The sequence below is a fragment of the Bubalus bubalis genome, chromosome 6 (genome assembly GCF_019923935.1).
Source record: "Bubalus bubalis isolate 160015118507 breed Murrah chromosome 6, NDDB_SH_1, whole genome shotgun sequence".
NCBI lineage: Eukaryota > Metazoa > Chordata > Mammalia > Artiodactyla > Bovidae > Bubalus > Bubalus bubalis.
Genome location: NC_059162.1, coordinates 70,427,391 through 70,449,835, shown reverse-complemented (window position 1 = coordinate 70,449,835; position 22,445 = coordinate 70,427,391). Strand labels below are relative to the sequence as shown.

Below are 22,445 nucleotides of genomic sequence, written 5' to 3'. Positions count from 1 at the left end.
AATAGATTCAAGAGATTAGATCTGATAGACAGAGTGCCTGAAGAACTATGGACCAAACAGTTCATAACACTGTACAGGAGGTAGTGATCAAAACCATCTCCAAGAAGAAGAAATTCAAAAAAGCAAAATGGTTGTCTGAGGGAGCTTTAAAAATAGCTGAAAAAAGAAGGAAAGTAAAAGGCAAAGGAGAAAAGGAAAAATATACCCATCTGAATGCAGAGTTCAAAAGAATAGCAAGGACAGATGAGAAAGTCTTCTTAAGTGAACAATGCAAAGAAATAGAGAAAACAATAGAAAGGGAAAGACTAGAGATCTCTTCAAGAAAATTAGCGATACCAAGGGAACATTTCATGCAAAGATGGGCACAATAAAGGACAGAAACGGTAAGGACCTAACAGAAACAGAAGATGTTAAGAAGAAGTAGAAAGAATACACAGAAGAACTATACAAAAAAGATCTTCATTTACCAGATAACCACGATGGTGTGATCACTCATCTAGAGCCAAGCATTCTAGAGTGTGAAGTCAAATGGGCCTTAGAAGCATCACTATGAACAAAGCTAGTGAAGGTGATAGAATTCCAGTTGTGCTATTTCAAATTGTAAAGATGATCCTGTTAAAGTGCTGCAGTCAATAGGCCAAAAAATTTGGAAAACTCAGCCACAGGACCAGAAAAGGTCAGCTTTCATTCCAATCATAAAGAACGGCAATGCTAAGAATGTTCAAACTACCGAACAATTACACTCATTTCACATGCTACAAGGTAATGCTCTAAATCTTTCTTTTTTTTTTTTTAAATTTTATTTTATTTTTAAACTTTACATAACTGTATTAGTTTTGCCAAATATCAAAATGAATCCGCCACAGGTATACATGTGTTCCCCAAAATCTTTCAAACTAGGCTTCAACAATGTGTGTTTTGAGAACTTCCCAATGTACAAGCTGGATTTAGAAAAGGCAGAGGAACCAAAGATCAAATTGCCAACATCTGTTGGATCATAGAAAAAGCAAGCGAATTCCAGAAAATAATCTACTTCTGCTCATTGACTATGCTAAAGCCTTTTACTGTGGGGATCACAACAAACTGCGGAAATTTCTTCAAGAGATGGGAATACCAGACTACCTTACCCATCTCCTGAAAAAAAACTGTATGCAGCTCAAGAAGCAACAGTTAGACTTGAACATGGAAAAACAGATTGGTTCCAAATTGGGAAAGAAGTACATCAAGGCTGTATATTGTCACCATGCTTATTTAACTTATATGCAGAGTACATCATGCAAAATGCCAGGCTGAATGAAGCATAAGCTGGAATCAAGATTGCCAAGAGAAATATCAATAATCTCAGATATGCAGATGACACCATCTTATGGAACAATGCAAAAAGGAACTAAAGAGCCTCTTGATGAAGGTGAAAGAGGAGAGTGAAAAAGCTGACTTAAAACTCAACATTCAAAAAACTAAGAAAAGGCATCTTGTCCCATCTTCTTGTCCCATCTGCTCCCATCCCACTTCATGGCAAATAGATGGGGAAATAATGGATGTGGTGACTCTATTTTCTTGGGCTAAAAAATCACTGTGGATGGGGACTGTAGCCATAAAATTAAAAGATGCTTGCTCCTTGGAATAAAAGCTATGAAAACCTAGACCGCATATTAAAAAGCAGTGATGTTACTTTGCCGACAAAGGTCTGAATAGTCAAAGCTATGGCTTTCAAGTAGTCATGTACGGATGTGAGAACTGGATCATAAAGAAGACTGAGCTCCGAAGAATGGATGCTTTCGAATGTTGTATTACAGAAGATTCTTGAGAATCCTTTGGACTGCAAGGAGCTCAAACCAGTCAATTCTAAAGGAAATCAACCCTGAATATTCATTGGAAGGACTGATGCTGAAGCTAAAGCTCCAATACTTTGGCCACCTGATGGAGAGAGCTGACTCACTGGAAAAACTCTGATGCTGGGAAAGACTGAAGGCAGGAGAGGAAGGGGATGACAGAGGATGTGACGGTTGGATGGCATCACCGACTCAATGGACATGAGTTTGAGCAAGTTCCAGGAGATGTTGAAGGACCAGGAAGCCTGTTGTGCTGCAGTCCATTCAGTCACAAAGAGTCACTACTCTGAAAGAGCAGTCTTTCAGTCACAAACAAAGCTACTCTGAAAGAAATACATGACAAATTGCTTTCCTTGACTCCAAATCTTTATCCTTTAGGTTAGAATGAGTGTGACTTTCTCTTACACTATATCCCTTCTAAAATTCATGTTTGCAATATAGAAAATAACTATTCAAGATAAAAAAGCATAGGTAACAAAAAATATCTCATAGTGTAGCCCAGGTTACTAAAATATTGCAATTGAATTTTAGACCAAAGCCTCAGTTAGGAACTGCTTTGTTTGTTATTACTTTCTATATATATATATATTCTCTTTGGTAACTTTTGAGTAACCTTTTGAGTAAAAGGATTGACTGTGCCAAAGCAGATTTCAAATATTTGTGGGTTCCCCAGCAAAATTCATCATCATAATATCTAGATTTTCCAAAAAATCCTCCATAGTAATATATAAATGTCCCTATAGCTTGATCTAATTACCACCAAATTCTATGTTTATGTTAGTCTATTCAGTAACAGGAGAACAACCACCCTCTGATGAAAATCTTTAAGCCAGGGACAAATAATGTCCATAGCAATTGTTTTAGATTCTCAATTTCTTCTATGTCAATACATTTTTTTTTTTCAGATTCTTTCATCATGGCTTCTGATTTTGGGTTCTGCATCTCATTTACAGTCTATTCTTGCACCATGAACTCTGGATGTTTATAGGGACTTTTGGCTTTTAAACACATCATTTCCTAAATGAATGTGTCTTGAACTCACTCCTCTGGCTCTTTTCATTTTAGGTTACCATAAATATCAGAAATTCTAAGTCCTTAGGAGACTAAGCACATTTCATCTCCAAACAGGAGCAGATTCAGACAACGATTACTTTATCTAATTACTGAAACCTGAATTCCATTCTTGTTTAACCCTCTCTATTACTTTGCTCACAGTGTATTTTTCTAATGAGCTTCCATTATTAAATGCTGATATTTTCTCAAGCCTTCCCCTTCCCTACTCCCTAAATTCTTTAGTGTTTTCGGATCCTAGGTTGTCTTATGCATCTAGGGTATTAATTATTCTCACTATAGTTTCCAACAAACCAAGTCAATAAAGACTAGACAAGTGAGTAGTAAAAATAATAAAAGAATAATACATCAATAGAGTGAGCTGAAGAAAAGACTAAAAATGAAACTAACATAAGATGGAATGGCAATTTTATATAAAAGACATAGATTCAAAGATGAATCTTTCAGAGAAAAATTACTTCAGTTACTTTAAGAAAGTGAGCTTTGGGCTTCCCTGGTGGCTCCATGGTAAAGAATCTGCATGCCGATGAAGGAGACACAGGTTTGATTCCTGATCCAGGAAGATTTCACATCACATGACACAGCTACAGAAGCCCACACACTCCAGAGCCCATGCTCTCCAACAAGAGATGCTATCGCAATGAGAAACCCACATACTGCAAGCAAGAGTAACCTGGTTTACCGCAATTAGAGAAAAGCCTACACGGCAATGAAGAACCAGCACAGCAAGAAATAAATTTAAAAAAGAAAGTGAGCTTTGGAGACAACTTCAATAATGTTCTATGAATAATGGTCCATGAATGGTAGCTATAAGCAGTGAAAAAAACATAAGACTAGAAAAGAATAGCTTTTAATAAATGACATTAGTAGTGATGTGGTTAATAGAATCACTAACATCAAGGAGCTTTAGAAAACTCCTTATAATTAATATATTTTAGAAAATATTTGTAATATTCAAAATACTTCCAAAGATCCAAAATTGTATATTTTACGTATCTTCATAGGTATTAAATAACATAACCTTTATAATATATACTATTCATATTTCTGTACCTGTAATAGTTGCTTTTTAAAACCTATCCTTTTATTCAATGAAAAAACTTTGGTGGGATTTAAGGGATTGAGGACATTACTATATCTACTGTGTCTAGAACACACGTCCTCAATTACACTGAAATCAGACTAATTGCAGTCTGGATATTTTGCATTTCCTTCTAATTATGTTAATGTAATAGAAACATTTGTAGCTCAGGCTACTCAGGTACACTTGCAAATACGAAAGAGTTTACATACAAAAACAGTGCTTTACAATTCACAAAAAGTTCATTTCAGTTAATTATACTATAATGCCAAGTTTTCATTTTTACAATTACCTAGTGTTCAAAGCAAAACTCTAAAAAATAAAAAAAAGGCACAAATTTTGAGGTCAGAAGATCTCTGAGTTAAGTTCCAGCAATGTCACTTAACTGTCTGGCTTTTAGTAAGTTAATTGACCCCTCTGAGCTTTAGTTTCCCTATTCATTAAAAAGAGGTAAAAGTACCTATATTACAGTATTGTGAAGAATAAACTACCTACCACCTGCAAAATACCTAGCACAGTGCCCGGTACATAGTAGGCACTCAATAAATACAAATTTATTTCTATTTTTACTGTGTCCTTAAAGCAATACATAATTTAGCATAAATCACTCAGTGAATATTTTCCTATATGTACAATTATCAAAATTGTACAATATCTAAATATCTAAATATTTTCTAAATATTTAGAAAAACTAAATATTTCTTTATGTTTTCAGCTACTGAGATTTTATATCACTGTTAATAATTACTTGCAATAATTAATAAGAGAAAACATATATACAAAGCACAAATTAGTTTTGGAGTGATTAATATGCCACAAAAATTATATTTATACTATATTATATGACTTTTATCACATCCCAAAAATATCAAGAATATTAACAAGATAATAGAAGATATTAAAAGAGATTAAATAAATTATTAATATAATATGAACTATAACTATAGTATCTTAACAATATATCAAAGAAACATAATAAAAAATAAAGAAATAAAAATAATAATAAAAAAGAAGCATAATAAAATAATTACACTTACATGTTTCCAGCGTGAAAACTTTTCTGTTATATTAGTTCCAGGCTGAAAAAAGAGTTCCTTAAAGAGTTTACTATCAAATCCTTTGTGCTTGTAAATCCATCTTTTTTCACATTCACTAATAGATTTTTCATGTTTTTTATACAAGAACAAGTGGCTGAATACAAGGGAGGAAGAGGGAATTGCAGTTTAGTCTTTTTACCAAAAAAAGTGGGAGAAAACTACTTATGAGTTCACTTACATTTTAGAAAACATAGTGGTAAATTTAATATACTTGTTTTCATATTATTACTATATAAAACTATTTAGGCACTCTAGGACTTTCTCATCAACATTCATCAAAGGATGAATGAGTGCTAAGAAATCTCTAGTGATATGAATGCCCAAACAATTATCAAACTACACCCGGCTATGCATTTTATAATATAATGTTAGAACATGACTAAATTATCTATAGGGATATAAAATAACCAATGTGAGCTCTTCTTACTTTCCTTCTCCATTTAATAAATAACTTATTTCCACCTTGGAATACTACTCTACAGCAATACTGTCCAAGAGAATGTAATGTATGCCATAAAATAACTTAAAAGTTTCTACTAGCTACACTAAAAAAAACAGTGAAAATAAATAGATGAGATTAATTTTAATACAGTTGACACATGAACACCACAAGTATGAACTACATGAGTCAATTATACATGAATTTTTTTTCAGTTAAAAAAGTACTATACTATCACACTGCGAAAACCACAGCTATACAGGACCAAGGGTAAATAACTAGAGCATCTGCAAATTCTGGTACTTGCAGCAGGTCCTGAAACCAACCTCTTGCAGATAAAAAGATGACTATATTATGTTTTATTTAACTTAATGTATTCAAAATAATACTAGATAAATGACATCAAAAACTTAATATTGTAATAATAAAATACTGAACATTAGCTCTATAAGATCAAAAACAAGGGATAACATCTCTCACCCAACCTATTCAACATATTCAGCATTGTACTCAAAGCCCTGATCAGTCCAATGAGGCAATAAGAAGAAAATCATACCCAGTCTAATCTTTGAGAACAGATGCAAAAATTCTAAACACGAGTAAAAAGAATCCAGCAATGTAAGCAAAGAATAATAAGAACACTATGATTAAGTATTACAAAGCTCATTACATAAATAATAGAGAGCAAATGTAAAAATATATAAATGGATGCAGAAAGGCACAAGATAAAATTCAGTAACCAATCATTATTCAAAATTTTCTAAGAGAAGATATCAAAGTAAGCTACTTCAATATCATATAGACAAATCACCAAAAACTGGTAATATTTATTATATGTGATGAAAGAGCAAAATCATTTGAACTAAAATGATGAAACAGGTAGGAAGCTTACTGCTACCATTACTATTAAACAGCTAAAGAAAAAATTATCCAAGGAAAGCAATTTTTCCATTTCTGGAATTTTTTAAGTGGGCTCTATCAATTTATTCCTTCACTTAAATATTTTCACTGATGATCTAAAAATTATGGTGAAATACATTAAAAGACTAAAACTTCAGTTCACTTCAGTTCAGTCGCTAAGTCATGTCCAACTCTTTGTGACCCCATGAATCGCAGCACGCCAGGCCTCCCTATCCATCACCAACTCCCAGAGTTCACTTAGACTCATGTGCATCAAGTCGGTGATGCCATCCAGCCATCTCATCCTCTGTCGTCCCCTTCGCCTCCTGCCCCCAATCCCTCCGTGCATCAAGGTCTTTTCCAATGAGTCAACTCTTCGCATGAGGTGGCCAAAGTATTGGAGTTTCAGCCTCAGCATCAGTCCTTCCAATAAACACCCAGCACTGGTCTCCTTTAGGATGGACTGGTTGGATCTCCTTGTAGTTCAAAGGACTCACAAGAGTCTTCTCCAGCACCACAGTTAGGGTGAAGTACATTAAAAGAATAAAATTTACAATGATTCAACTAAGACAGAAGTCTACTTTGCTTGCATGCAGTCTACACTGGTTGAGCAGTGCTGCTCAATAAAATAATTTCGTCTTTTCTCACCATGCTTAAGTGTGAGTCACTCAGTCATGTCCTACTCTTTGCGATCCCATGGACTCTAGCCTGCCAGGCTCCTCTGTCCATGGTATTCTCCAGGCAAGAACGCTGGAGTGGGTAGACAATTCCCTTCTCCAGGGGATCTTCCCAACCCAGGGATGAAACCCAGGTCTCCTGCATTGCAGGCAGATTCTTCATCACTGAACCACCAGGGAAGCCATGTGCGAAGACACTGTAATTGACCCACATGACTAATGCATTTCAGTCCATGGGAAGTGAGAGGCATGAAAACAAAGGGGATCCAATTACCATTTAAGTATTTGAAGCAACAATTGCAGCATTAACTCTGTTCAAATCTAACAAAAATATGGTCAGATGAACACTCACTGTAAGTAAAATTGGTTAATAAATATCTAGTAGTTACTTAACTACTAAAAGAAAAAGAAAACAATGGATTTTCAAGAAAAAATTAGTATTTTGAAAATGACCAGTAACTTCTCTCTAAACAGAAGTTTGTAATACCATGAAGCTGACATTCTCTGATAAGTAAAATTAGATAACAGAGAAATAGAAGACTAAATATATAACAAGTGAATTGCTTTTCACATAGGCTGAACTTAGATAGTATTGGTACAAGGACATAAGATACAGTAAGAATATTAGAAAAACATTCGAGTAAAGCAAACAAGAAAATACAAAAGGCAAAAGTATGCTTAAGGAGGCCAGAACACATTTGACATGTTTGAAGAATGTGAAGAAGGTCACTGAAATGGATAGTCACTGCAGAGTTTTGAGCAGAAGCATGGCTTTAAGTTCAGAGAAGATCAAGATGGTGGAATAGGAGGACATGGAACTCACCTCCCCCCATGAAAACACATCAAAAATACATCTACATATGGAACAATCCAGAAAAGTAATCAGAGACTTGAAGAAATACTCCTGCATGACCAAACCTGTGAAAAAATTCACACAGAATCAGGTAGGAAGGGAAGAGATGGGATCAGGTTAGGACCTGTGCCCCTGGGAGGGAGACTCAGAGGAAAAAAGATGTTACACAGGTGAAGACCCTCCTTGGGGAATGAGCTGTTCAAATCACACACTGAGCACCCAGCCTTGGAGTCTGACACTGAGAAGATGAGCCCACTTCACTGGTTCCAGGGCTAGTGGGACTAACAGCAGGACTGGGGAAGCCTGCTTGTAAGAAGCATGCACAAACTCACTTGATCCCGACACACGGCAGAGAGGGAGAAGTAAGATTGCAGGGTGGTTGGCTGGTTTCCCACAACCACCCTGGCCTGCATTTCAACCTAAGAAGGGCAGTCACTTATGATGCACCTCCACACTGGGGTAAGGGACATGATATACCTCCACACTGTGGCTGAGCAACAAAGGACAAAGGCTCAGACCCAAAGCAGCAACTGAGCAGTGCAGGGGCAACCACTCCTGGTGCTCACACAAACAGTGCCTTGAAGTCATCCAGGTCCCTGCCCAGGCCAGACCTCTATAGCCGGGGTTCTGGCCCACACCAAGCACAAAAGAACAGCATTGGGTCAAACAAGTAGACATTTTGATGAAATGGAAAAATTCCCCCAAAGATACAAATTTCCAAAACTAACTTAATAAGAAGCAGGAAACCTAAACAGACTTTTAACAAGCAAAAAAAAAAAAAAAAAAAAAAAAAAAAAACCCTCATTGAATTAATAATTTAAAATATGCTCATAAAGGAAAGCCCAGGCCAAGATAACTTCATGGTGAATTCTACCAAACATTTAAGGAAAAAATAAAATCCTTCACAAACTCTTCCACTCTTTCAGAAAATAATGGGGGGAACATTTTTCAATATATTTTTATGATTCCAGGGGGAGTTTTGCCAGCATGCCAGACAGTGACAGATTCTTCTTTTTTTATAAAAGGAATGGAAAAATCCTTTGTAATACAGAGGTTGCCAGTGTGAAGTCATTTGCTCTAGCAAGATTACCTTAGAAGTAATAGGAAAGATTATTTTTTAAAATTAGAGGATCCAACTCCCTTGCTGATTCCATTATCAGAAAGATAGTGATTTAGATACAAAATAGTAACAAACTATGGAATCATAATACTGCTTCTAATAACTAACATCCAGAAAGCACTGCCTATGTGCTAATCAATTCTGAGCCCCTAACAGGTATTACCTCAGTCTGTGCTCACAAACATTACTGTCCCTATATATTGAGACTCAGAGGAAACATACTCACTCAAGTGCCAAGAGCTACAGAATGGGCACACCAGGTCTCTCAATGTCTAGGTCAGGTCACTTCTCACCCCCAGCTTACCAGCAATTACAAAAATAAAGAATTCCACAGGCATCCAGGAAGAATACATATATCTAACTCAATATATATTAGAAATGACAAAAATTCCTCAGGATTTTTGGTTGTTTGGCACTCTTCCTTATTTTGAGAACTAATGAGTTCTATCGATCTTCGCTCACCACTCATAATTTTTTTTACTTTGGTTATTCTAGTCATTTTCTAAGAGGCACATTGGGAAGCCTTTCTTAGTCTTTATTTTTCTTCATTGTGAATAAAGAATTCTCTCATTCTATTTATTGTTTCCTCTCTTCAGCAGAAGTGAAGGCTGAAGGAGGGACATTTCAGTTCATTCTCATACTGAAACTCAAACCATAAACAATTACAACAGGAAAATTTTAGTCTTGTTTTCCAGATTTTACCCTGGATCCTTATTTACCTTAGTTTCAAGTACTAAATTAAGTTTATTGTTTTCCAGTTATTGTTAAAAAAAAAATCTCAAGTATTTCTAAAATGCTATAAATTTATGACTTTCTTTCATCTATAATTTCTTTGGTTTTCAGCTCTTATGGGCCAGGAAGGTCTTCACAATTATCTTACAGGCCAGGAATGTCTTCACAACTATCAGCACAAAAATAACCTATAACCTGTTTAATAGACTATACATCTAGCATAATTATAGAAAAAAAGTGGTCAAAAATTAACAATTGTCCTTTATTTAAAATTCCTATTCATTCATATTTGATATTTAATATTTTAAACAACAAAAACCTCAACAAGACACAATAGTCTGCATATTATTTGCTACTGCAGATTTCATATAATCAACAACTTTGATTAAAGTATAAAAATATACATGTAAAATTTTAACAAATATGGAATTGTGATTGCTATTAAACAGGTAGAAGTTAACTTCAACTTGCCAAGAAAGGGAGCAAGAGAAGGGAAAAGCAGAGTAGAGGGGAGGACTGCGTAAGGTTTGCCTGCTATTCATGTAATCCCTTAAACCAACATCTTTGGTGACACCCACTGTGTGCAAATTTTTGTGTTAATTTTAAAAATTTTTAATGGATTTTACATTATAGACCAGTAATAGATTCATAGCAAAACTGAGAGGAAGGTAGAGAGAATTCTTATATATCCTTTTTTCCCATACATGTGTAGCCTCCCTCATGATTAACATCCCCAACTAGAATGGTACATTACAATTGATGAATATACATTGATACATTACTACCACTCAAAGACCATAGTTTATATCAGTGTTGAATGTCAGTAGTGTACATTGTGTGGATTTGCACAGATGTACGATGACAAGTAATCATCATTATATATGATATTGAGTATTTCACTGCCCTAAAAATCCTCTGTTCTCTGCCTATGGCAAGCACTGATTTTTGTATTATCATAAGAGTCTTGCATTTTCCAAAATGTCAAATAGTTTGAATCACAAAGTATGTAGCCTTTTCAATTCTTTCAGTTGGTAATATACATTTAAATTTCCTCCATCTCATTTATGGTTTCATAGCTCATTTTTTATCACTAAAATGATTCTATCATCTGGATCCATTATATTATTTATTCACCCATTCACCTACTAAAGGATGTTTTGGTTGCTTCCAAAGTTTTGCCATTACAAATAAAATTGCTATAAACAATCATGGATAGGTTTTTGTGTAGGCATACATTTACAACTGCTTTGGGTAAATACCAAGAAGCATATGGCAAGGATCATATGGCAAAAGTACGCTCTTTTTAAATTTCATTGATTTCTACTCTAATTATTATGTTTCTGTGTACCTTAATTTGTTCTCCTTTCCTAACTGCCTAAAGTTGAAGCTTACATGACTGTTTTTAGACATTTCTTCCTTTCTAATACATGCATTTAGTCCTATAAATGTTCCTCTACACACTACTTTCTCTGCATCCCACAAATTTTGATCAGTCTTGATTTAATTTTCATTTAGCCCAAAATGTTTTAAAATTTCTCTTGAGAGTTCTTCAATCCATGTTTTATTTGGAAGTGCTAGAAGTTTTTAGTCTCCAAGCAAATTGGAATTTTCCAGCTAAATTTCTGTTTCTGATGTCTTGCTTCATTCCATTGTCTCTGAGAGCACACACTGTGTTTTTTATCCTTTTAAAGTTGTGCTTCATGGCCAAGAATGTGGTCTATTTGGGTGAATGTTCCATGTAAGCTTGAGATGAATCTGTATTCTGTTACTGTGTTGCATAAGCATCCTTTTTATTCTGTTGATTGATGATTTTGAGGTCAACTATGTTTTATCTGATTTTCTGCCTGCTAGATTTACTTCTAATAACCAGAGTTGATTTTCCCACTAAAATAATTGATTCATTTGCTTCTCATTTGTAAGTGGTCTGTTCATATTTTCTATTTATTTCTGATTCAGTCTTGGGAGGTTGTACCTTTCTAAGAATTTGTATGTTTCCTCTAGGTTGTCCATTTTGTTGGTATATAGTTGCTTGTAGTATTCTCCTATGAGTCTTTGTATTTCTGAGTTTTCAGCTTCCCAGGTAGCTCAGTGGAAAAGAATCTGCCTGCCAATGCAGATCATGCTAGAGACTTGGGCTTGATCCCTGGGTTGTGAAGATCCCCGGAATAGGAAATGGCAACCTACTCCAGTATTCTTGCTTGGAGAATCCCATGGACAGAGGAGCCTGGTAGGCTACAATCCATAGGGTCGCAAGAGTTGGATGTGACTGAGCCACTAAGCAGACAAATACACACAGTGTTAGTTTTAACTTCGTTTAACTTCTGATTTTATTAGTTTCAGCCCTCTCTCTTTTTCTTGATGAGTCTGGCTAAAAGTTGATCAATTGTATTTATCTTTTCAAAGAATCAGCTCTTAGTTTCTTTGAATTTTTAATTGTTTTTGTCACAATTTTATTTGTTTCTGCTCTGATCTTTATGCTTTCTTTCCTTCTACTAACCGAAGGTTTCACTGTTCTACTTTTCCCATTTCCTTTAGGTGTAAGGTCAGGTTGTTATTTGAGATTTTTTTTTATTACCTGAGGTAAGCTTGTATTGCTATAAACGTCCTTTTTAAGAGGTTAGTCCAAAATATATAAACAGCTCCTACAACTTAATATCAAGAATCAAACAACCCAATTAAGAATGGACAGAAGGACTGCATAGATATTTTTCCAGAGAAGACATACAGATGGCCAACTGGCATATGAAAAGATGCATAGCACCATTAATCACCAGAGAAGTGCAAATCAAAACCACAGTGACATATTGTTTCACATGGAACGTGAGTAAGTGAAGTTGCTCAGTTGTGTCCGACTCTTTGGGACCCCATGGACTGTAGCCTACCAGGATCCTCCATCCATGGGATTTTCCAGGCAAGAATACTGGAGTGGATTGCCATTTCCTTCTCAGGAGATCTTTCTAACCCAGGGATTGAACCCAGGTCTCCCACATTGTAGGCAGATGCTTTACTGTCTGAGCCAGAATGGCTAGCACCAAAAAGACCAGTGATAACAAATACTGGCAAGGATGGAAAGAAAAAAAGAATGCTTCTACACTGTTGTTGGGAATTTATATTAGTACATCTACCGTGGGAAATTGTATGGCTACTACTCAAAAAAAAAAAAAAAAAAAAAAAAACCTAAAAATTAAACTACCATAAAAAACTTAGGAAAGAACAAAATTTTGCCACTGTAGCAACACAGATGGACTTGGAGGATATTATGCTTAGGGAAATAAATCGGACAGAGAAAAAAATGCCATATGATATCATTCATATCAGTGATCTAAAAAATAAACTAATGAATGAACATAACAAAAAAGAAACAGACTAACAGATAGAGAGAACATACTAGTGGTTATCAGGGAGAACAGGAAAGTTGGGGGGAGACAGAAGTAGGGGGTGAAGAGGTATAAAATAATATGTATAGAATAAATAAGCAACAAGGATATATAGCCCATAATAGGGAATATAGCCCATACTTTCAGTTCAGTTGCTCAGTCGTGTCCAGGCCTGCGACCCCATGAACTGCAGCATGCCAGGCTTCCATGTCCATCACCAACTCCCAGAATTGGCCAAACTCATGCCCATCAAGTCAGTGATGTCATCCAAACATCTCATCCTCTGTCATCCTCTTTTCCTCCTACCTTCAACCTTTCCCAGCATTAGGGTCTTTTCCAGTGAGTCAGTTCTTCGCATCAGATGGTCTTAAGTATTGGAGCTTCATCTTCATCATCCAACTTTCTAATAAATATTCAGGACTGATTTCCTTTAAAACTGACTGGTTTGATCTCCTTGCTCTCCAAAGGTCTCTCAAAAGTCTTCTCCAACACCACAGTTCAAAAGCATCAGTTCTTCGGCGCTCAGCTTTCTTTATAGACCAACTGTCACATCCATAGATGACCACTGGAAAAACCATAGCTTTGACTATATGGACCTTTCTTGGTAAGTAATGCCTCTTTTTTTTAATATGCTGTCTAGGTTGTTCATAACTTTTCCTCCAAGGAGCGTCTTTTAATTTCATGGCTGCAGTCACCATGTGAAGTAATTTTGGAGCCCAAGAAAATAAAGTGTGTCACTGTTTGCACTGTTTCCCCATCTATTTGCCATGAAGAGATGGGACTGGATACCATGATCTAAGTTTTTTGAATGTTGAGAATGTTGAGTTTTAAGCCAGTTTTTTCACTCTCTTCTTTCACCTTCATCAAGTGGCTCTTTAGTCCTCTTCACTTTCTGCCATAAGGGTGGTATCATTTGCATATCTGAGATTATTGATATTTGTCCCGTTAATCTTGATTCCAGCTTGTGCTTCATCCAGTCCAATATTTCTCATGATTTATTCTGCATATAAGCTAAATAAGCAGGGTGACAATATACAGCCTTGATGTACTCCTTACCCAATATGGAACCAGTCTGTTGTTCCATGCCCATTTCTAACTGTTGTTTCTTGACCTGCATATACATTTCTCAGGATGCAGGTAAGGTGGTCTGGTATTCCCATCTACTGAAGAATTTCCCACAGTTTTCTGTGATCCACACAGTCAAAGGCTTTCACATTGTCAATAAAGCAGAAATAGGCTTTTTTTTTCCCCTATAATTCTCTTGCTTTTTCTCTGATCCAACGGATGTTGGCAATTTGTTCTCTGGTTCCTCTGCCTTTTCTAAAACCAGCTTGAACATCTGGAGGTTCTCGGTTCATGTACTGTTGAAGCCTAGCTTGGAGAATTTTGAGCAGTACTTTGCTAGTCTGGGAGAAGACAGCAATGGTGCAGTAGTTTGCCTTTCTTTGGGATTGGAATGAAAAATGACCTTTTCCAGTCCTGTGGCCACTGCTGAGTTTTCCAAATTTGCTGGCATATTTGGTGCACCATTTTCACAGCATCATCTTTTAAGATTTTAAATAGCTCAGCTGGAATTACATCACCTGCGCTAGCTTTGTTCGTAGTGATGCTTCCTAAGGCCCACTTGACTTCTCACACCAGGATGTCTGGCTCTAGATGAGTGATCACACCATGATGATTATCTGGGTCATGAAGATCTTTTTTCTATAGTTCTTCTGTGTATTCCTGCTAGCTCTTCTTCGTATCTTCTGTTTCTGTTAGGCTCATACCATCTCTGTCCTTTATTGTGCCCATCTTTGCATGAAATATTCCCTTGGTATTTCTAATTTTCTTGAAGAGATCTCTGGTCTTCTCCATTCGATTGTTTTTCTCTATTTCTTTGCACTGCTTACTTAGGAAGGCTTTCTTATCTCTCCTTCCTATTCTTTGGAACTCTGCATTTAGATAGATATATCTTTCTTTTCTCCTTTGCCTTTCACTTCTCTTCTTTTTTCAGCTATTTGTAAGGCCCCCTCAGGCAACCATTTTTCCTTTACGCATTTCTTCTTCTTGGGGATTGTTTTATCACTGCCTCCTATACAATGTTACAAACCTCCATCCACAGTTCTTCAAGAACTCTATCAGATCTAATCCCTTGAACTAATTCGTCACTTCCATTGTGTAATCGCAAGGGATTTGAATTGGGTCATACCTGAATGGTCTAGTGGTTTTCCCTACTTTCTTAAATTTAAGTCTGAATTTTGCAATAAGGAGTTCCTGATCCAAGCTACAGTCAGCTCCTGGTCTTGTTTTTGCTGACTGTACAGAGCTTCTTCATCTTTGAATACAAAGAATATAATCAATCTGATTTCAGTATTGACCGTCTGGTGATATCTATGTGTAGAAGTCATTTCTTGTGTTGTTGGAAGAGTGTGTTTGCTATGACCAGTGTGTTCTCTTCAGAAACCTCTGTTAGGCATTCCCCTGCTTCATTTTGTACACCAAGGTCAAATTTGCCAGTTACTCCAGGTATCTCTTGACTTCCTACATTTGCATTCCAGTACCCTGTAATGAAAAGGATATCTTTTTTGGATGTTAGTTCTAGAAGGTCTTGTAAGTCTTTTAGAACCATTCAACTTCTGCTTCTTCAGCACTACTGGTTGTGGCATAGACTTGGATTACTGTGATATTGAATGGTTTCCTGGAAACAAACATAGATCATTATGTTGTTTTTGAGACTGCATCTAAGTACTGCATTTAGGACTGTTTTGTTGAATAGGAGGGTTACTCCATTTCTTCTAAGGGATTCTTTCCCACAGTAGTAGATATAATGGTCATCTGAGTCAAATTCACCCATGCCAGTCCAGTTTAGTTAACTGATTCCTAAAATGTCAATGTTCACTCTTGAGATCACCTGCTTGACCACTTCTAATTTACTTTGATTCATGGACCTAACATTCCAGGTTCCTATGCAATACTGTTCTTTACAGCATTGGACTATACTTCTATCACTAGTCACATGCACAACTGGGTGTTATTTTCGCTTTGGCTCAGCCTCTTCATTCTTTCTGGAGGTTTTTTTTTTTTTTTTTTTCCACTCTTCTCCAGTAGCATCTTGGGTACCTACCGAAGTGGGGAGTTCATCTTTCAGTGTCATATCTTTTTGCCTTTTCATACTGTTCATGGCATTCTCAAGGCACGAATACTGAAGTCGTTTGTCATTCTCTTCTCCAGTGGACTACATTTTGTCAGAACTCTCCACCATGACACATCCATCTTGGGTGGCCCTACATGGCATGGCTCAAAGTTTCATTGAATTAGACAAGTCTGTGATCCAAGTGATCAATTTGGTTAGTTTTCTATTTTGTGATTTCCATTCTGTCTGCCCTCTGATGGATAGGATAGAAGCTTGTGAAGTGTTCTGATGAGATGGACTGTCTGTGGGGGAATCTGGGTCTTCTCTGATGGGTGGGGCCATGCTCAGTAAATCTTAATCTACACTTTATGCTAACTATTAATGAAGTATAATTTTTAAAAACTGTGAATCAATATGTTTTTATACCTGAAACCTATATAATATTGCAAATCAATGATTTCTCAATTTTTTTAAAAGGTTACTGTCACTTATACCTTTCCAAATGTTCTTCTTTTTCTATGTAGATTTGTTTCTGATCTAAATCATTTATTTCTCTCTTAACAACTCCTCTTAACATTTCTTGCCATTCAACTGTACCAGCAACAAATTCTCCCAGTTGTTTTTTATTTATTTATGTTTTATTTTTTAAATGTTTATTTGGTTGCACCAGATCTTAGTTGTTCCAGGGAACTAGTTGGGATCTAGTTCCCTGACCAGGGATTGAACCACAGCCCCCTGCATTGGGATCATGAAGTCTTAGCCACTGGACTACCAGGGAAGCCCCTCTCCCAGTTGTTTATCTGAGAAAGTTTTTATTTTCCTTTACTTAATAAGGATAATTCTTCAATGACTAAAATTCTAGGTTGAATTTTTTCCTAGGTTGTTATTTTGTTGCTGGTACTTTGAATTTTTCACTTCCCCCTCTTCTTTATAGCGGGATTTCCTAGGAAAAGTCAGTTTTATCTTTGCATCTCTATATTAAGGTATATTTAAGTTCTGACTTTTTTATGGATTTTTTAAATTTCTTTTGATTTTTCTGTGTTTGAATATGATATACCTAAGGGGAGGTTTTTAGCATTTATCTTGCTTGGTGTCCCTCTGATGTTCTGAGATCACAATTTGGTGTCTGACAATAATTGGGCGAAAATTTTCCATTCTTCTTGTTGAAATATTACTTCTGTTTTTGTTTTTTTTTTCTTTTTCTTTTTCATTCCTTCTTCTCCTTCTGGAATTCTTACTGTGTGTGCTATACCCTTTGTAGTTGTCTCACAGTTCTTATATAATCTGTTGTGGGTTTTTTCAGTCTTATTTTGCTTTTCAGTTTTAGAGTTTTCTATTGATATGTCCTTGAGCTCAGAAAATTTTTCCTCAGTCATTTCTTGTCTTAAATAAACAATAGTAAGTTATTTTGGAAAATTCTGGGTACATTTTCTTGCTTTGTGAAAGATTTGCCTAGTCCATTACTGTTTTCATTAACAAAGACAGGCAATATATAAACTCAAAAGCAGTTTTATCATTTAATCTTAGAGAGAGTAAATTAAGAATGAATACTTTCTCAGATGGTAAAAGCATCTGACTACAATGCGGGAGACCTGGGTTGGGAAGATCCCCTGGAGAAGGAAATGGCAGTCCACTCCAGTATTGTTGCCTGGAAAATCCCATGGACAGAGGAGCCTGGCAGGCTGCAGTCAATGGGGTCGCAAAGGGTCGGACACGACTGAGCAACTTCACTTTCACTTTCTCCTCAAAAGCATTCTCATTCTAGTCTTTTAAAAATGCTTATTCTCAAGTTCTTAGCTGTTCTACTAAGTGAAATAAGGAAATTCACTTATCCCTCCAAAATTATTAAAGCTTCAGTTTAGGCATGATCTCCTACTGAAAGTATTCTCTGACTTTCCAAAAGCAAAATTGATCTATGCCCAGTACACCCAAAAGAAAGCTTAATGGTAATGAGACTGATTGTGTTTAACACCCTACCCTAGCACATCAATCAACAGATTCAAGAGACGTAATAAGACAGTGTGACCTTGGTGCATGCCCTGATGATTCAAGCTCTCATAGAAGAATCCCCTTTGTATGAATCAGTAATGCTGAAAAAACTGAAGTTGAACAGTTCTAAAAGACCTACAAGACCTTCTAGAACTAACATCCAAAAAAGATATCCTTTTCATTACAGGGTACTGGAATGCAAATGTAGGAAGTCAAGAGATACCTGGAGTAACAGGCAAGTTTGGCCTTGGTGTACAAAATGAAGCAGGGGAAGGCCTAACAGAGGTTTCCAAAGAGAACACACTGGTCATAGCAAACACACTCTTCCAACAACACAAGAAATGACTTCTACACATCGATATCACCAGATGGTCAATACTGAAATCAGATTGATTATCTTCTTTGCATTCAAAGATGGAGAAGCTCTATACAGTCAGCAAAAACAAGACCAGGAGCTGACTGTAGCTCATATCATGAACTCCTAATTGCAAAATTCAGACTTAAATTGGGGATTGTTTTATCACTGCCTCCTATACAATGTTACAAACCTCCACCCACAGTTCTTCAGGAACTCTATCTATTAGATCTAATCCCTTGAATCAATTTGTCACTTCCATGTGTACAGTTCTGACTCTTATTAACAAGTGTGTGTGAACATTCGAGAAACAAGCATCCTTTAAAAATATATAATTCAAAACAAATCACCTGAGGAACATGGCACTTAAGCTACTCTTACACTCAGATTTGTATTTGTGACCTATAGGCTTTTAATATCTATTTCAGAGAGGCTTCCCTGGTGATTTAAGTTATGTCCAACTCTTTGCAATCCAATGGACTGTAGCCTGCCAGGCACCTCAGTTCAGTTCAGTTCATTCACTCACTTGTCTCTGACTCTTTGTGACCCCATGGACTGCAGCACATCAGGATCCCCTGTCCATTATCAACTCCTGGAGCTTGCTCAAACTGATGTCCATTGAGTCGGTGATGCCATATAACATCTCATCCTCTGTCGTCCCCTTCTCCTGCCTTCAATCTTTCTCAGCATCAGGGTCTTTTCCAATGAGTCAGTTCTTCGCATCAGGTGGCCAAAGTATTGGAGCTTCAGCTTCAGCATTCTCCTTCCAATGAATATTCAGGGCTGATTTCCTTTAGGATTGACTGGCTTGATCTCCTTGCAGTCCAAGGCACTCTTAAAGAGTCTTCTCCTACACCACAGTTAAAAAGAATCAATTCTTCAGGACTCAGCTTGTTTTATGGTCCAACTCTCACACCCATACATGACTACTGTAAAAACCAAAGCTTTGACTAGATGGACCTTTGTTGGCAAAATAATGTCTCTAGTTTTTAATATGCTCTCTAGGTTTGTGATAACTTTTCTTCCAAGGAGCAAGCTTCTTTTAATTTCATGGCTGCAGTCACCATCTACAGTAATTTTGGAGCCCAAGAAAATAAAATCTTCAACTCTTTCCGTTGTTTCCCCATCTATTTTCCATGAAGTGATGCCATGATCTTAGTTTTTGAATGTTGAGTTTTAAGCCAGCTTTTTCACTCTCCTCTTTCAGTTTCATCAAGTGGCTCCTTAGTTCCTCTTTGCTTTCTGGTGTCATCTGTATGTCTGCGGTCATTGATACTTCTCCCGGCAATCTTGATTTCAGCTTGTGCTTCATCCAATCCAGAATTTCACATGATGTATTCTGCAGAGCAGTTAAATAAGCTAGGTGACAATATACAGCCTTGATGTACTCCTTTCCCAATTTGGAACCAGTCCATTGATTCTAACTGTTGCTTCTTGACCTGCATACAGATTTCTCAGGAGGCAGGTAAGGTGGTCTGGTATTCCCATCTCTTTCAGAATTTTCCACAGTTTGTTGTAATCCATACAAAGACTACAGCATAGTCAATGATGCAGAAGTAGATGTTTTTCTGGAATTCTTCATGTTTTATTCACAACTCTTTAAAAAAAATTCTTCTTGGCTTACAGGCCATACTAGATTTTACCTATAGCCTGTATTTTGCAGACCCCTGATCTATATCACATTCTGAAACATATATATATGTTCAGAAAAACATACATACACACACTTCTATTTTGCTTAGAGACTTCTGGGGAGTATTGAAAACAACTGCATATCAATTCAGTTCAGTCACTCAGTCATTGTCCAATTCTTTGCGACCCCATGAATCGCAGCACTGCATATACATATATATATATATATATATATTCTAATATATATATTAGAATATAGATACATATGTGTATATACACACACACACACACACACACACACGCTTCCCGGATGTAATGAATCCACTCACAATTACTTCTCAGTAGTATTGAATCCACCCGCAATGCAGGAGACCTGGGTTCAACTCCTGGTTCAGGAAGATCCCCTGGAGAAGGAAATGGCAACTCATCCCAGTATTCTTACTTGGAGAATCCCCATGGACAGAGGAGCCTGGCAGGCTACAGTCCACAGAATCAGAAAGAGTTTGTGTATAGATACTCAAACCACTGAATTGCCACTTTCTTCTCCAGGGTAGCTTCCCATCCCAGGAATGGAGCCTGTGTCTCTGGCATCTCCTGCATTGACAGGTGGATTCTTTATCACTGAGCCACCTGGGAAGCCCATATGAGAAGTTATTGACTTGCAAAACTTAAAAACGCAGGGGTAAGGTGCCAGGCTTGGTTTGTTTGGAACCCAGTCCCATTTCTCTCAAGTTTACTTGGCTCACTCTTCTGCTATGTGTCAATACTTCCCCAATCAGGTGTGTCTTACACTGGAAAAAATATAATAATAATCCAGGAGGCAGAGAATAGATGATACCTGCTGCTGCTGCTAAGTCGCTTCAATCATGTCCGACTCTATGCGACACCATAGACAGCAGCCCACCAGGCTCCTCTGTCCACGGGATTCTCTAAGCAAGAATACTGGAGTGGGTTGCCATTTCCTTCTCCAATGATACCTGATAACCAAAAATAAAACAAAAAGCTTGTACCTCATGCTACTTTGGGTTAAACCCAAATTAACTCCCATGGGCATGGAACTAGTATGGATTTGTTGCTAAGTCACTTCAGTCGTGTCCGACTCTGTGTGACCCCATAGATGGCAGCCCACCAGGCTCCCCCGTCCCTGGGATCCTCCAGGCAAGAACACTGGAGTGAGTTGCCATTTCCTTCTTCAATGCGAAAGCGAAAAGTGAAAGTGAAGTCGCTCAGTCGTGTCCGACTTAGAGACCCCATGGGCTGCAGCCTACCAGGCTCCTCTGTCCATGGGATTTTCCAGGCAAGAGTACTGGAGTGGGTTGCCATTGCCTTCTCCGCTAGTATGGACTAGGCAGTGTAAATCTACCAATCCCTGTAGGCAAAATTTTCTTCTGCTCAGAAAGATCTGGTCCAACCCTTGTATCTGAGTGTCTGATTTATCCTGCTCTTCACAATGGTGAGGGGTGGAGTAGGTGTTAGGTATACAACAAGAAGGTCCATTAAAATATATTAGGTTGGTGCAAACTTAATTGTGGTTTTGGGCTGTGAATTTCAAATTGTTGTAAATAGGCTCAAACATCTCTCTTTATTAATCAAAACAGGAACCATTACAATCAATACTTTTCTGCCAACAAGAAATGTTTATTTATTCCTGTAGCATAAAAATCTGGGCTTTGGGATTCAACAAACTCTGCAAAGCATTTTCTCCATTTTACTAGTTGTGGAAGCATTTTCCCTGCAAAATGTTGTGAAGATGCTTGAAGAAGAGGTAGTCTGTTGTCATGTAAAATCCACATTTTTGTCCCACATCACAATCTGATTGAGAAATGGTTCATTGTTGTTGTAAAGAATAAGAGAAGGCAACATTTCCAAACAAGATTTTTTTTTAATTTTAGGTCAGTTCCTAAAGTCACCCACTTATTGAGCTTTTTCACTTTTCCAATTTGCTTCAAATGTGAAATGACTAAAGAATGGTCAACTGTGAGTTCTTTAGCAACATCTCGTGTAGTTGTAAAAGGATCAGCTTCAGTGATTACTCTCAATTGGTCACTGTCAATCTACAATGGCTGACCACTATGCTCCTATTCATCAAGGCTCTTGTCTCCTTTGCAAAACTTCTTGAAACAACACTGCACTGTATATTTGTTATCAGTTCCACGGCCAAAATGTGTTTTAGAT

General features: G+C 36.9%; 1 protein-coding gene across 1 annotated transcript in view; it reads right to left on the bottom strand.

Annotated features, from left to right (window-relative positions):
* The window catches only part of LRRIQ3 (leucine rich repeats and IQ motif containing 3), a 143,472-nt gene that overhangs the window by 55,607 nt on the left and 65,420 nt on the right, over positions 1–22,445 (bottom strand). The window contains exon 5 of the mRNA XM_045166224.1: positions 5,022–5,175. Within this exon, the coding sequence (XP_045022159.1) occupies positions 5,022–5,175 (154 nt within the window). The remainder of the gene's footprint in view (positions 1–5,021; positions 5,176–22,445) is intronic.